The sequence below is a fragment of the Pleuronectes platessa genome, chromosome 6, assembly GCF_947347685.1.
Source record: "Pleuronectes platessa chromosome 6, fPlePla1.1, whole genome shotgun sequence".
Taxonomy (NCBI): domain Eukaryota; kingdom Metazoa; phylum Chordata; class Actinopteri; order Pleuronectiformes; family Pleuronectidae; genus Pleuronectes; species Pleuronectes platessa.
This window is the reverse complement of record NC_070631.1, coordinates 17657295-17672344: the sequence shown is the minus strand read 5'-3', so window position 1 is coordinate 17672344 and position 15050 is coordinate 17657295. Positions and strand designations below refer to the sequence as shown.

Here is a 15050-nt window from a genome sequence, read left to right as displayed (position 1 = left end):
CAGCATTAGTACCAGACCAGGAAAAGGACTGTATGAGTCAACATAAAGGTCTGTATAAGACCTCGCCAGCAGGCCAGAGCTGGGTCAAGGCCAAGGATGGTAATTTTCTTTACTATAGACTAGTGCAGTGCCCGTTGTAAACTTGCCTGATTTGAATGGGCCGTCAACTTGGCCTGTGGTGAAGCTGGTTGCAGTTCAGCGAAGCTCGACTCAGAACCATGAACTTGTCGTTGCCCTTGTCGTGAACACACTTGTTGTCGTGATCAACAACGTTGCTTGCGTTGATGAGTCTATTAATATTGAATGTATCACATGTTCAAATCACAACAAGTTCAACACTGGACGTCCGTTGGCCCTTAACGATACACATACCATGTGTGAAGTAGATAATAGATAGTTCTTGAGATATGTGAGCCACAAACAAACACACACAGATATCTGGAATTATTACACAGATAACAGCAGCTGCTCAGTAATGTTCTGCTGCAAGATGAAGGCATATTATCAGGAATAGGATTAAAAAATAAACTTTATTCCCAGTGTTTTGCCAAATTTATAAACTGAAGCGGTTTTCTCATGTTTTTTTCCTTCTCACTGTAGGTTGTCTTTAGCATCCTGCCATGCCTTCATTGTTATTTTGTTAGTCCGCACAGCTACTGTAGGCAGGGCCGGCCCAAGCCTTTCGGGGGCCCTAAGCAGAATTTGATATTGGGGCCCCCCCTCCCACCTAGCGGAGTCATTTGCGCTCGACGATTATTGACAAAAATGTCACACTACAATGATTTGACAATGAATTAATTGACATTATCAATTGTATTAATACTGAATTACGTAGATGTGATTTCCTGTATTTTTTATATGGCCAGCTGGAGAAGGGAAATACCTAAATTTAAGCATATTCATAGCATTTTGCTTTTTGAATTATTGAGATGGTGACTTGGGCTTGGGCTTCAGTGCCCCTTGACCTCTTGGGCCTGGAAGGCTCATTCAGTTGCTCTCATGCCAAAAATATTCTAGACTTTTGTCCCTTGATAGACCCCTGTATTATTATAGTCGTTATTTACACCAAAACAGTCACCTTTTAACCTTAGAGGGCACTTAGATCACAGATTTATTTTAAACTTTCATATTCAAAGTAAAGCATCAAGTGTGGTTTACTGAAGTTAAATTGTAAAATAATTAAATACCACAGCATTTGTATTTTTTTTTAAAGTATCAGTTTAATAAACAGATCTTTCAACAGATTTGTAAATGTGCAATCTTAAACTGAAATCAAAATACACAAACATTAGTATTATCAAAAATAACATTAAAAAATAAAAAATAAATAATGATAGTGCCTCTGTATTCCAAACAAACGATCACAAACATATTAAATAAATAATTTGCAACTGTGCAAATGCGTATTAAGTTAGCAATTTCCAATTACAAAATAAAACCAAAATAGACAAGCATGAATATAATAAAAAATAGAACGTTACATAGATACATAGATTAAATAATGAAAGTGACTCAGTATTCAATTAACCTTTTAAACTAACTATTTGGAACTTCTAAAATCAAACTGTTTCAAAACATTCAAATAAACGATAATAACAAAACTGATAAGTCAGTAACATGACAGCAAGGGTTCAACAATCAATTATTGTGAAAATATTCCCAACTGTCTCAATACAATGTAACTGTCCTCAAAATCTTTCCTTCCTAGCTTTTCGGGAGGCAAAGTCATTGATGACATCATTATATGATATTGCTTGGCCAACTTTGCTATTAATACTAATAACAATAAAAGACTATGTAGCCATTTGCCATCAAGAAAAACCTCACCTGCTGTATCATCAGCTGTGGAGGCACTGACACTTGATGACACATCGGGGGCAGGTACAGTTGGTTGTGCTCCAAAATACTTCAACAGTGTTCCTGAAAAAATAACATTGCAAAAGTGCATAGTTGATAGTGAGTTTATGAAAAATGAGTTTATTTTGCCATCATTACTTACACTCATCAACAAACAATTCCACACCTAACCATTCCTATTCTAGTGAGGCAAAATAAGGCACAGCCTAATTGCAGTGTGGTGAACACTTAACATCCTAAATATAATATTAATACAATATAAGTATATTTTTATCACAGACGTCTCCTCACTTCAACATGGTGTTTTCTCATAAAGACCAATAGGCCATCTCTCAACAAAGATCTTAGAGCAGAGCGCACATTGTGCTCCATCTTTGGCTGAGATGTCACTTTTACTAACGTGCACAGGCACAGCAATGCTAGCTTGCATCCCTTACACCTAGAAGGTTAAGTTCACCTTTGGCTGTTTCCTCCAATATAAACCGATATCTCACGGACTAAGACTCTGCACTTAGTCGCTGTCAGACTCACCACTATGTCACATTTATAAAACAGTACTGTTTTCATGTAGCTAGCTACTAGCGCTCATGTCCACCTCAGTCAGCGAGCTAACGTTAGATTAAGCCTGGCAAGAGCTAGCAGTACATGTTTGATTGAACATCCTAAACACTGCCAATATCGTTGACATCTGATATACACCTAGATAAATGTATATTAATGAGATACATACACTGTTGATGAATATAGCTCATGTGATGGCAAATATAAGATGACAATAACTTGCTAGCTAGCTAGCTAACTCCTATGATAGCTTGAGCTGCTCCTCCCTCAAATGAGTTCAAAACATATTTTAAATAATCATGCAATCATACCTTTATCTTGCTCTTTTTTCTCATCTTCTGTCCTTTTCTTTTTCCGTTTTTGGGCACCAGAGAGATACGTCCTTTTAGATGACATGCATATATATGTCCCTTCCAACTTAACCTTGAGTATTATGCAGTGTCTGTCTATGACCGCGAATTATCTGTCAGCAGATTGAGCACGCAGTTGATATGCATGACTTGAACGCTGGCAGATATATTGATCGTAAAATCAGAATTTTCTTGTATAGATGTATTCTTTATTTCATTCAATCAGGTCACTTGTTTAAGTTATTTAATATTATTATTATTATTATTATTTTTAATTATTTTTAATTATAATTTTTTTTCTTCCGATAGGGGGCCCCCTGGCGGTCAGGAGGCCCCAAGCGCCCGCTTGTATCGCTTATGCCTCGGGCCGGGCCTGACTGTAGGCATCACATTTCACTCACACAAACTCGGACAGAGACACACACACACTCGTACGCACACACTCCCACACACACACACACACACACACACACACACACACACAGACATAGAAACACACACACACACGCACACAGATTGGCTTCTGTGAGAACAATATGTTTAAAAAAGTCCAGTCCCCAGTCACAGTTCACTCTGAGTGAACCCAAACAGCTCATGGTGATTTGTTTCCGCCAGGGTCTGTTCCAGAACACGGAGCTGTGAGGCGGTCACACAGTCAGTTGGACGGCCAAAATGGATGCGTCTCGTTCGCTCCCCCATTGGTTCGATTTGTCCCCGCAACCCGGAGCTGTAGCTGTTGAATCACACAGCCTGGATCTCCTGGTTCAGCCTGTTTTTAAAAAGTAGGGTTTGTTTGTCACATTGGTGTCACTATAGTTATGGTCAACATGCATGTCAAGCCTGTCTGTACCTTTGTAGAGTGGGTCAGTGCTTGTATACGTTCTGCACTGTGTGTTGAAATATTTTACCTTTGTCGAGCTGGAAATCACACTCTAGTGGAGGAGAGGTGAGTTGAACAGGCTGTGATTGAAGGCTGTGGTGCTCGCACACGCCTTACGTTACGTCCTCAAAGCTTTAATGTCAGACATATTTTTAAACTGTCATGAAGACATAATAGAAGAGTGACATGCACTTTTGGGATCGCAGCTTGTATTGCCTTGTAGAAAGACATTTAACCTCCACTCAGGCATGTCTCTTGGGGTCAGCATCTAGTGGTTACTACAGGTACTGTATCTTAAGGCAGTCGCATTGGATTTAAGGTTCAGCTATGATGAGTGAAAACCAGTTCGGACGCAGCTAAATGCTGTTTTGCAGAAAAACCATTGGGGTTTTCTGCCAGTTGTTTTCCTTTTCCACTGACCACAGATCACAGGCAACATACACAGGAATCAGGAATGAAAAGTTTGTGGTCTGTATATTTCAGACCGACGCACAGCCAAAGTCTTTTCTTCTCATTCCTTCATTTCTTTTCTTTCCTTATCTTTTCTGTCTTTAACGTTTAACCACCAATTACCAGGTTAATGATCTAATCTTTCAGTGAACGGATCAGTTGCCAGGCATACCAGGCAGTCACTCAGTATTGAATGAGTCAAACAGTAAGAAGAGTCTACTCTCATTTCTGACAGAAAATGACCGCTCTTCAAAAACAAACAATTAAGAAACCAAGAAGTAAAAGTTGCAACTGACAGAGTTTGGGTTGATCTCCGGCAGGAACTCGATGATTAAGCAACTGCTGTGGGTGGCCCGTGAAGTAGAGCGTAACGGCCACTTCCCATAAGGTTGAAAGTTCGATTCCCTGCTCTTCTCAGTCTCCTTGCCTGTCCTTAGGCAAGAACCTGAACCCCATACTTACTAATTCTGGCAGTGTATGAATATGTGAAAGAAAACGCGTGGTGTATGAATGTATATGTATACAGGTGAATGGAACTTGCACAGTAAAGTGATAAGATCAGGTTGATAAAACTATAAAAGTTTGTTAATCCAAGACTCCATAAGAGGCATTGAAGAAACAGCCGGTTCCCCATTAAACAGTCAGTTGCATGAACTTCCTGCAGAGCACAGGCTTGAGCCGCACTCGCTCGATGGAGGAAATGCATATTCAGCTATGTTAACTGCTTTGCAGAATGCTAATGAGGTGCTAGCTGCACATAAGCTCGAGCTTAGGAAGACGAATGCCTGAAGTGCTGAGGATGCTGGAGGCAAAAATAGAAGGCCAAGGCTCGAGGTGCGCATGTTTCCATCACTGGCTCAGGATTAGCAGCTTCTAAACACGCTGTTCCAGTAAGGATATTGTAACAAAGCACAAAGACTTGTGAGAACACAAACACTTAAAAAAAATCTACACACTACCAGCTTTGCCTGCAAATAAATATACAATAAGAACACTATGATACACGTGTTTTATTGGCTGTTTTCTATATGTCTGGAGCTGTTATTTTTTGCAGAGCGACATTCACTGTGAGGACTTAAGTCAAACACTACCTGCAAACACTTATTACAGTGCTGTGAGTAACACAGGCACCAGCTCTGTTTATTTTTTTTTCAGATAACTATTTATTGATGGCTTTTAGACGTGCAGGATTTCAACAAAAAAGTTTTTCAGAAACTCATTACAAAGCCTGCCTTTGAATAGAAACACTAGACTATTGCCTGCTTGAGCGTCACAGATTTCCCTAAAATTCCCTCTGGTTTCCCAGTCAGACGAAGAAATTGAAAATCCAGAAAGATTGATCCACTTTTAGAGTTTTTTCAGTCTTTGTTGTGCATAAGATATGATTTGGGCAAATCTGGCAGCTTGAAGTAAGGATACACAGACGAGAGTGAAAATGCAACAGCGGCACTAGGAAGCATCCATACAAATTTCCATTTCACCAGTGTTCCTCATCTGGATCTCACATATGTTTATATGTGTCACACTGAAGCAGCTTTCATTCTCTGAAAGGATGAACACACACACACACACACACACAAACACACACACACACTTAAGAATGTGGATTTATTTTGTACCAGTTTGGCCGATTCTGCGCATATTGAGATTTACAATGATGACCTGACAAAGAAGCACAAGAGGAGGGGCTTTTGGGATTAAAGCAAAATGTCCTGTTTATAATATGTGAGAGTGACATGCAGACAGGGCAGGGGAGAGCGAGACTGAGTAAGAATGGGAATTAGAGAGAGTGAGAGAGGGACACAGAGAGATGAGGACAAGGGCGACAAAGCCTTGGCTACGACCAGTTGAATCAACAGCTTCTCTCCTCTGGCGAGGACACGCTCGCTCTGCTCAGGCCTAATACCACAGACATGCTGACAATCGCACGCAAACACAAACACACACACACACACACACACATACATTTGATCCTCTGTCATCCTCTCCCCCCCCCAATTCTTCTTCTCTCTGTCTTTGTGTGTCCCTTTGTGACCTGTGCATGATTTGCCTTGTCGCCCAGTGGAGTCAGTGCATTAACAGAGCCACGAGCAGGACGAGAGGGAGGAACAACCATGATTGCGCCAGTATGTCACAACAACGACAACAACAACATGAACACACATTTGTCCTCGGGCTCGTTCTCAGCTGCTGAAGTCGTGCAGAGGACACGTGACCCTCACATACATTACAAAGAATAAACAGACGCAGCTGAGATTTTCTTCTGTTCTCACCGGAGCACAACACTATCGCTAATATAGAATTACATGCACAGAAAAAAATATCATGTAAATAGCATACATGATGAAATATATATACCCCAGTTTTGGTATTATCACTATTACTATTACTATTTGGACACGAAGTCCAGAAATGGAATCAACAGCATAATGGTTCAGTCTTGTATAAAGCTAAAACATAATAATAATCTCATGTCATCAAACAAAATGTCTGGATTCTGGTTCAGACAGAGAACTACATTTAATTATTCATCTTTGGCTATTGAAAGTGGCTACATCCATTAACTACACTAGACGAAAAGCAGAATTAGTGTCATGGGAAATCCTATGGAAGTTACATGATCCCCTGAAGTTAATAGGTATTCACAGCACGACAACACCGAGTTCTCCCGCGACAGTAACTACAGTGAAGCGGAGAGTACGTACCGCGGAGAGGGGGTCTGGAGAACAAAGGGGGAGAGCAGCCGGGGGGGGGGGGGGCGGAGCCGCGGAGCGAAGGTGTTATCCAATTAGCATATGACTCAGGGCCAAGCCGCTGCTGAGCCTCTCTCGATTCCCCATTGGAGGAAACCAACCCGGAAAGTCACTCGTGGTTGGCTGGTAGAAGTGTTGCCATTGGTCACCCTGGGTCATTGCAGCACACACGTGGGGTAAACCCCTCCCACACAATATTAATAATAAAAATTAATTTATAGTTGTTACTAATAATATATATAATAATATTTAATAATTTATTAGTAAGCCTTTCCCAAAAGCAATGCAGTTAATTAAGACATTCATTCATGTGATGCTTGATGTAATATGTGAACATATTGTACAGGGAAAAAAACATGAACGAGGTATATGTTGAGTCAAAGCTTTATTTACATACAGCACAAATATTGTACAAACACGACTGGCCTAGCCAGTGAAAAGCTAATCAGGTGAAGCTTGAAATGTCTCTTTGCAGCCTCTGGGTCATATGTTCTTTGTGGGACTCTGTCCGAATCTGCCCCAGTGTGTAGACGTCTGTGGTGTGTAGACGTCTGTGGTGTGTAGCTGTGAGATCCAGTGTAGCTTCTAGTCTTATTTGAAGTGTGGCACACAGGTTGTTGAGCTCCTGGCTGTGGAAGGATGGATCCATGTCATCTGTCCCGCTTCAATCAGCTGTAGACACAATCAGTACAATAAGCACAGTTCAATGACAATATACACCTACATGCATCTGAAAAATGATTTAATGAATCAAACCTTACCCTCTTTCTTCTCTGCCGTCTCCTGAACTCCTCAATGCTGAGGCAAGGTCCGGTTGGTTGTACTGGAAGCTCCTTCATACCGGCTCATAGTGGGTCTTAGGACGTCATAGTACAGGCAGCTGTAAAACAATATGAGTAACATGAGTTTATTATTAATAAACGGAAATAGCCTTGCTGCATCACCGTTGGATGATCCACAGCAAAAATCCTAAACACATACTTACGTACTGCAAATGCGGTCTTTCAGCGAGTCTCGGCGTAATGTGCAGTGACTGCGTCATTGTGTGCAGGAATCCGGCTGTGAAAAAAAAACTATGTAATGGATCAGATAAAGTAAAGCTGGAGGATGTATTTTAAACAGAACAGCTCTTCTTTATTCATACCCTCGCTCCGCCGGCCATTTTCATCACAGCTGTGAAGAGGGAGTTTCCTACAAACAAACAAAAACTACGGAGAACTACATTTAATTATTCATCTTTGGCTATTGAAAGTGGCTACATCCATTATTGACGATCCTTAGTTATTTATTAACTAACTGTTTTTTACATTATATAATCTGAATAATTATTGCATTAATCATTAGCACAATAGACAGTTATTGTTAGATGCAGCCATGGTACCATTTCTGAAACTATACCCGTTTTATACTTTTTCATTATTTTATTTATTTTATTTACCCTAATGATGTACGCTACATAATGATTCACAAATAGTTATTGCTGAAATATTACTACTAGTTGTTAAATTACCAAGATATTATTCATCATATCCTAAAATGAATGATTAAGCTTGATGAGTCTCTATTCCTTGCTTCATGTTATTTGTAGTTCAATGTATATGACTCTGTTCAAAGTGACGAAGTGTAAATTTAAGAAGAATAGTTTTGTTTGAATCTTGAGTGTGAGTTTGCTGTCACTTTGTGGTTTCCTTTGCAGTGGTTTTGTATTGTTGAGGTTAGGGGTTATAATTTGTGGATACCCTAACTGCGTGTGTTGTCAAGTTCAATTTCTGAAGTGGTATTGATGAGAAGTTGTAAATCATTAAGAATGTATAAATCTGTGGAAGTTCTCGATCGGGCCCCATTTGGAAGTCAAGTGATACATGTGCGCACACAGTTTGTTCTTTTTTCCCTTCACCTTGGTGAACTCCTCAAGCTCTTCTGTGTAATGGTTCTTCAACATATGAGATCGCTGACTGTTAACATGGTGAAAATGGATGTTCGCCTGTACAATTTTTCATAATTAAAAAACCAAGGAAGGCAAAACCAGGTGGCTTAATGTGATCCTTTTTTTCCCTCGTTCTGGGTCAAGAGAATAGAACCACGGGTGTGAAAATGACTCTAGAGGTTTTCAGCTTCACTGTTTTATAGGAAAGTAAGTGATTTGACATGATCCAATGTCAAGATACACTCGACGAAGAGAAATCGCAAAGTAAATATGGCAATTATGGTATAAGGAAGGAACAATAAGGGAACACTTAAAAGCAAATTAAGTATAATATAATAAATTAGAAATATTTTTAAGAAAACTGAAATAAAACACTGAACATTTGGAAGGGTAGTATGGTTCTCAGCAAGCTCAAGCTCTTCTATTAAGTTGGCTGGAGTTTCATCCAATAATAACGCAGTTTTTAATGTGGAAAATCCCCACATCAGACAAATTTCTTTATTTCATATGTATTAATTCACAATCAAGCTGTGAATATGTTAATAAGGGGACATTTAAAAAATAACACATCAATTAAAAAGAGCAGACAAAACACAAATTAAGATCTTCGGTCTCCTCATTCTAGTCTTTAGTTCATCAGCCTCTTTTAAACTGTTGATTTTTAAAGGGCAAGTTCTATCCTCCTCGCCATGAACCGGTTTTGTCCAACACTGTCATCTCTCCCTCTTATCCTCTTGAGCCGGATTGGGCCCGTTTGCCCACTTGCACCTTTTCGAATGGCTGCCAGTCGTTCCCTCCTTCTGACTTTGGCTTGGGAGTCTCTCATTCCAGCAGGGCCCATGTGTCTCTTCTTTCTTGAGGGCTTGCCATTGGATGAGGGATCATGCCTCTCTCTCATCCTCTTGGACTGGTTTGGGCCTGTTTTCCCACTTGTGCCCTTTCGAGTGGCTGCCAGTCGTTCACTCCTTCTGACCTTGGCTTGGGAGTCTACTGGTCTGAGATGTGGATAAGAAAATAATTTAACTCTTGATCATAGAGCAGTTATTGGACATTTCTAAAAACTCAAATTCTAAAATGCACTTGGCTCCAGATCCATAGTTATGAGAGTTGTATCATTCATTCCATTGAACTCTGAGCAAAAAAACTTAATATTTACCAAAATGTTGAACTATTCTTCTACAATATAAAATGATCCAACAGAAAGATATTTCAAACACACACCTGTTGCCAGACTTTGCATTCACTTTGCTGCCCTCCTTGGCTGGGCTGGCAGTACTGCTGGAGGAGTCCTCCTTCAGGGACATTTGCAGGATCCCCTGGTCTCAATGTCCTCCATCCTTAGAGCTCTGATCCTGGCAGATGTCCATCAGATCCTTGCATGACTTCAAACTGGAAGACAAATGAAACTGCTGAGTCAAACACCGTAATCACCTTATATCTCTTATATTTTGCACCCATGTCCAACAACACAGACTTACTAGAGGCTGTTTTTGTATGAGCCTTGAAGGTGGCTCATGGTGATGAATGGATGCTGGAGAATTCTGCCGGGGGTAATTCTTTTATACTGACTCATCATCAGCATCTGAGTCATTAGGTCCATGAAGCACTGCAGGTCACAAAATTCAGCCTGGACGTCTTGAAACCAGACAGGATGATCCCCCTTTAACAAGATGAGGAGAACCAACATGTTAGATGTCCTCGTGTTGGGAGTATGAAGGCATTGTGCTGTTATAAATTCATCCAGGCTGGTGATCTCAAACTAGAATTTAACCTATTGACTGAAATTAAGAATTGTTTCATTGAGATAGATTGCTCAAAAGGCAGTGGATGGCACAGGGGAAAGAAACACAGACTGAACAAAAGACACCTTAATTAGTGAGCTAGTGGAGCCAGCTAAATGGTTGTAAAATAGTTTGATACCATAAATCTGCCTTCCATCCAAGATCTTGGCCAGAACGCATGGGGTAGGAGGTTTCCTTCATGCCGTGGATCTCTTTGTGCAACTGCAATTTTCCCCATCTGTGGAAAAAACACAACATTGTGAGAGTTATTTAACTTCAAGTTTACATTGTTGATCATGTACATCAGGTTCACTTCTGTTACTGAGACATATGAATGAAGTTTGTCTCATTAGTAGAATAGTAAAAATCAGTGAACTTCTACTGGAAACTCTTTCACTATAATAATCAATTGAATGGATTTGAAAATACACAAACATCAAGGCAGAACTGTACGTGATTGGTGTGTTTTAAGTGCAGATACTGACCAAATCATCCTCATCCTTGGAACGGAACAGCGGTTTGCCCATTGACAGCTCAGCAGCAATGCAGCCGAGAGACCATACGTCGATTTTCCCGCTGAAATGATCTTGATACAGAATCTCAGGAGCCCTTAGGATAAGAAACACAAACATATTCAGTTTCTGAGATATAAACCTGACATGCCAGTGTACAGGACTTGTCCAATTATTTACAGCAAACACAGCTGTCCCAGGTATACAGATATGCTGTCAGCTACTTACCTGTACCACAAGGTCTGGACGTTTTGACCGAGCATTTCCTCAGGATCATCGAAGGATATGCCAAAGTCAATAACTTTAACTTTCAGTGGCTGCCTGACATGATCCACCAGCATGATGTTATCTGGCTTCAAATCTGCATGAATGATCCCTGCGCTGTTCAAAAAGTCCAAGGCTGTAGCTAGCTGAAATCATGAAAAGCATAATAATAATCATGAGCTACAGAGTTCATTTCATCAACAACAACTGTAACAGTCACTTTTTAGCGACCAAGTTTACCCTTCACGCTACAAAGCAGTAAGTGTAAGAGCTTGAGTTTAAAAAACAAACCTGCTGCAGAATGGGGCGAATCTGCTTCAGCTGAAGGTGTTGACCCGGGCTGATCCGTTTGAATTTCTGCAGATCCATATCCAGGAGCTCAAACACAAGACAGTAGTGTTCCTTGTAGAAGAAGGACTCGTACAATCTGACGATGTTGAACCTGTCTGAGTTGAGCTTCTTCATGTTTTGAAGGATGACCTCCTCTACTTGTGCATAGTCAATGTCCCAGAGGCTTTCGATGATTTTTAGAGCCACCGTCTCTCCGGTGGTCACATTCCTGCATTGGATGACCATTCCATACGCGCCGTTGCCAAGGTATTTTTGTGCAAGGTATTGTGTTGTGGGGGAGGGGATCAGGTCTCCTTCACTGATATTTAACTCACTGTTGTGAGACACAGTGATGGAATATTTAGGCTGGTGATCTTTCACACTTGTCAGGAGAATAGAAAAGAAAAAAGTTAGATGCAGCCAATTATACCAGTTCCTATCAGCCAGGTAGGTAGAATAAGAGTTTATAGACCATTCATCAAGCTCAGTCCTTATAATCTTTAAACTCTACAAGTAATATCTGACATTCTTTTTTTTTTAGGGTAGTGATTGCAGGGAGAGGTTTGACTTACCTTGAGATGGAGCTTGGTTCTCCATCTGTTTTCGAAACAGTTTTAGTTTCCTGTAAAAACAAATTCCATAAATTTGAATTGTCCAAGATTATAAAAGAATACATATCTTATTGACTTCTCAAATGGATTTAACGTGGAACCTTACCACTGGTTTCTTTAAGAGATCTGAAGGTATCTCCCTGATTGCCTGTACAGTTGCAGTCTTGGTGGTTGAGGGACTGTCCTTTGGGATCCGGTCTTGAAGCTTCTTCTTATATCCCTTTTTCTTTTCTTCAGCTGCTCTTGTTAAAGTTGCTGGAATATCAGTGGAGTCACAACTGCTGAGAGACACAAACACACCTACTGAGTATTCTTAATCTAAGTTGTGGCTGTTGATAAAATCTCTTTGTAAAAGGATGAATCAACAATTTTATACATTTTATGACACACTGAGCACAAAGCCTGACTATGTGGAATTGGAAACAGAAAACCCCACCAGCCCATACAACCCTGCTAAAAAATGTGATGCAGAACTTACTCCATCGTGCTAACCTTTTTATAAAACATTTTACTGAGGTAAACCCGTAAATGTTAATGTAAAACACAGCCTGCACAGAAATATCTGACATTCTTTTTTTTAGGGTAGTGATTGCAGGGAGAGGTTTCACTTACCTTGAGATGCAGCTTTTTTCTCTTTTATCTGTTTTCGAAACAGATTTTTTTCCCTGCAGAGTAAAAAAAAAAGTCATACATTTTGATTGGCCACGATTATAAAAGAATACATATCTTATTGACTTCTAAAATCTATTCAACGTGGAACCTTACCACTGGTTTCTTTAAGAGATGTTCCTCTGATAGTATCTCCCTGATTGGCTGAGCAATTGCAGTCTTGGTGGTTGAGGGAGTGTCTTTTAGAGTCAGGAGTTGCGGCTTCTTCTTATATACCTTTTTCTTTCCTTTAGCTGCTCTTGTTGCAGTTGCTGGAATATCAGTGGAGTCACAACTGCTGACAGACAAAAACACACCTACTGATTATATTTATTCTAATGTAAAAAAGGTTGTGGCTGTTGATAAAATCTCTTTTTAAAAGGATAAATCAACCATTTTAATTGGAAACAGAAAACCCCACCAGCCCATACAACCCTGCTGAAAAATGTGATGAAGAACTTACTCCATCGTGCTAACCTTTTTATAAAACATTTTACTGAGGTAAACCCGTAAATGTTAATGTAAAACACAGCGTGCACAGAAATATCTGACATTCTTTTTTTTAGGGTAGTGATTGCAGGGAGAGGTTTCACTTACCTTGAGATGCAGCTTTGTTCTCTTTTATCTGTTTTCGAAACAGATTTTTTTTCCTATAAAGTAAAAACAAAAGTCATACATTTCGATTGTCCACGATTATAAAAGAATACATATCTTATTGACTTCTAAAATCTATTCAACGTGAAACCTTACCACTGGTTTCTTTAAGAGTTGTTCATCTGATGGTATCTCCCTGATTGGCTTTTCAGTTGCAGTCTTGGTGGTTGAGGGACTGTTTTTTGGGATCCGGTCTTGAAGCTTCTTCTTATATACCTTGTTCTTTCCTTTAGCTGCTCTTGTTCCAGTTGCTGGAATATCAGTGGAGTCACCACTGCTGACAGACAAAAACACACCTACTGATTATATTTATTCTACTGTGAAAAAAGTTGTGGCTGTTGATAAAATGTCTTTGTAAAAGGATAAATCAACAATTTGATACATTTTATGACACACTGAGCCAGAGCCTGACTATGTCGAATTGGAAACAGAAAACCCCACCAGCCCATACAACCCTGCTGAAAAATGTGATGAAGAACTTACTTCATCGTGCTAACCTTTTTATAAAACATTTTACTGAGGTAAACCCGTAAATGTTAATGTAAAACACAGCGTGCACAGAAATATCTGACATTCTTTTTTTTAGGGTAGTGATTGCAGGGAGAGGTTTCACTTACCTTGAGATGCAGCGTTGTTCTCTTTTAACTGTTTTCAAAACAGATTTTTTTCCCTGTAGAGTAAAAAGGAAAGTCATACATTTTGATTGTCCAAGATTATAAAAGAATACATATCTTATTGACTTCTAAAATCTATTCAACGTGGAACCTTACCACCGGTTTCTTTAAGAGATGTTCCTCTGATAGTATCTCCCTGATTGGCTGAGCAATTGCAGTCTTGGTGGTTGAGGGACTGTCTTTTAGAGTCAGGAGTTGCTGCTTCTTCTTATATACCTTTTTTTTTCCTTTAGCTGCTCTTGTTGCAGTTGCTGGAATATCAGTGGAGTCACCACTGCTGACAGACAAAAACACACCTACTGATTATATTTATTCTACTGTGAAAAAAGTTATGGCTGTTGATAAAATCTCTTTGTAAAAGGATAAATCAACAATTTGATACATTTTATCACACACTGAGCCAGAGCCTGACTATGTCGAATTGGAAACAGAAAACCCCACCAGCCATACAACCCTGCTGAAAAATGTGATGAAGAACTTACTCCATCGTGCTAACCTTTTTATAAAACATTTTACTGAGGTAAACCCGTAAATGTTAATGTAAAACACAGCGTGCACAGAAATATCTGACATTCTTTTTTTTAGGGTAGTGATTGCAGGGAGAGGTTTGACTTACCTTGAGATGCAGCGTTGTTCTCTTTTAACTGTTTTCAAAACAGATTTTTTTCCCTGTAGAGTAAAAAGGAAAGTCATACATTTTGATTGTCCAAGATTATAAAAGAATACATATCTTATTGACTTCTAAAATCTATTCAACGTGGAACCTTACCACCGGTTTCTTTAAGAGATGTTCCTCTG

The 15050-nt window shown here is 39.7% G+C and overlaps 1 protein-coding gene and 2 long non-coding RNA genes across 5 annotated transcripts; all 3 read right to left on the bottom strand.

The window, feature by feature from the left end:
* Positions 1 to 1007: 1007 nt before the first annotated feature.
* On the bottom strand, positions 1008 to 3017 carry LOC128442574 (uncharacterized). The gene is made up of 2 exons (XR_008338847.1): positions 2730 to 3017; positions 1008 to 1920 (listed from the first exon to the last, which is right to left on the bottom strand). It is a non-coding gene; the product is annotated as an uncharacterized LOC128442574 (long non-coding RNA).
* A 4216-nt stretch (positions 3018 to 7233) lies between these two features.
* On the bottom strand, positions 7234 to 8150 carry LOC128442925 (uncharacterized). 3 transcript variants are annotated; one of them, XR_008338919.1, is made up of 4 exons: positions 7996 to 8150; positions 7841 to 7910; positions 7613 to 7731; positions 7234 to 7523 (listed from the first exon to the last, which is right to left on the bottom strand). It is a non-coding gene; the product is annotated as an uncharacterized LOC128442925 (long non-coding RNA). The 3 variants fall into 3 exon arrangements; XR_008338918.1 differs by having other exon boundaries at positions 7837 to 8145; XR_008338917.1 differs by having other exon boundaries at positions 7841 to 8143.
* Positions 8151 to 10368: 2218 nt separating this feature from the next.
* LOC128442073 (homeodomain-interacting protein kinase 1) lies at positions 10369 to 12282 on the bottom strand. Its single transcript, XM_053424265.1, has 6 exons — positions 12238 to 12282; positions 11627 to 12047; positions 11300 to 11481; positions 11073 to 11168; positions 10699 to 10797; positions 10369 to 10438 (listed from the first exon to the last, which is right to left on the bottom strand). The coding sequence occupies exons 2-6, from the start codon at positions 11909 to 11911 to the stop codon at positions 10369 to 10371; spliced, it is 732 nt and encodes a 243-aa protein (XP_053280240.1). The 5' UTR covers positions 11912 to 12047; positions 12238 to 12282.
* Positions 12283 to 15050: the final 2768 nt, after the last annotated feature.

Excerpts from the sequence above, each read along its gene's own strand:
- LOC128442073 (XM_053424265.1), bottom strand. The coding sequence starts at position 11,911 with ATGGTCATCCAATGCAGGAATGTGACCACCGGAGAGACGGTGGCTCTA. Across the intron at positions 11,169-11,299 it reads GTCCAGACCTTGTGGTACAG|GGCTCCTGAGATTCTGTATC; the intron begins GTAAGTAGCTGA and ends TCTTATCCTAAG. Across the intron at positions 10,439-10,698 it reads GGATGGAAGGCAGATTTATG|GGGGATCATCCTGTCTGGTT; the intron begins GTATCAAACTAT and ends ATCTTGTTAAAG.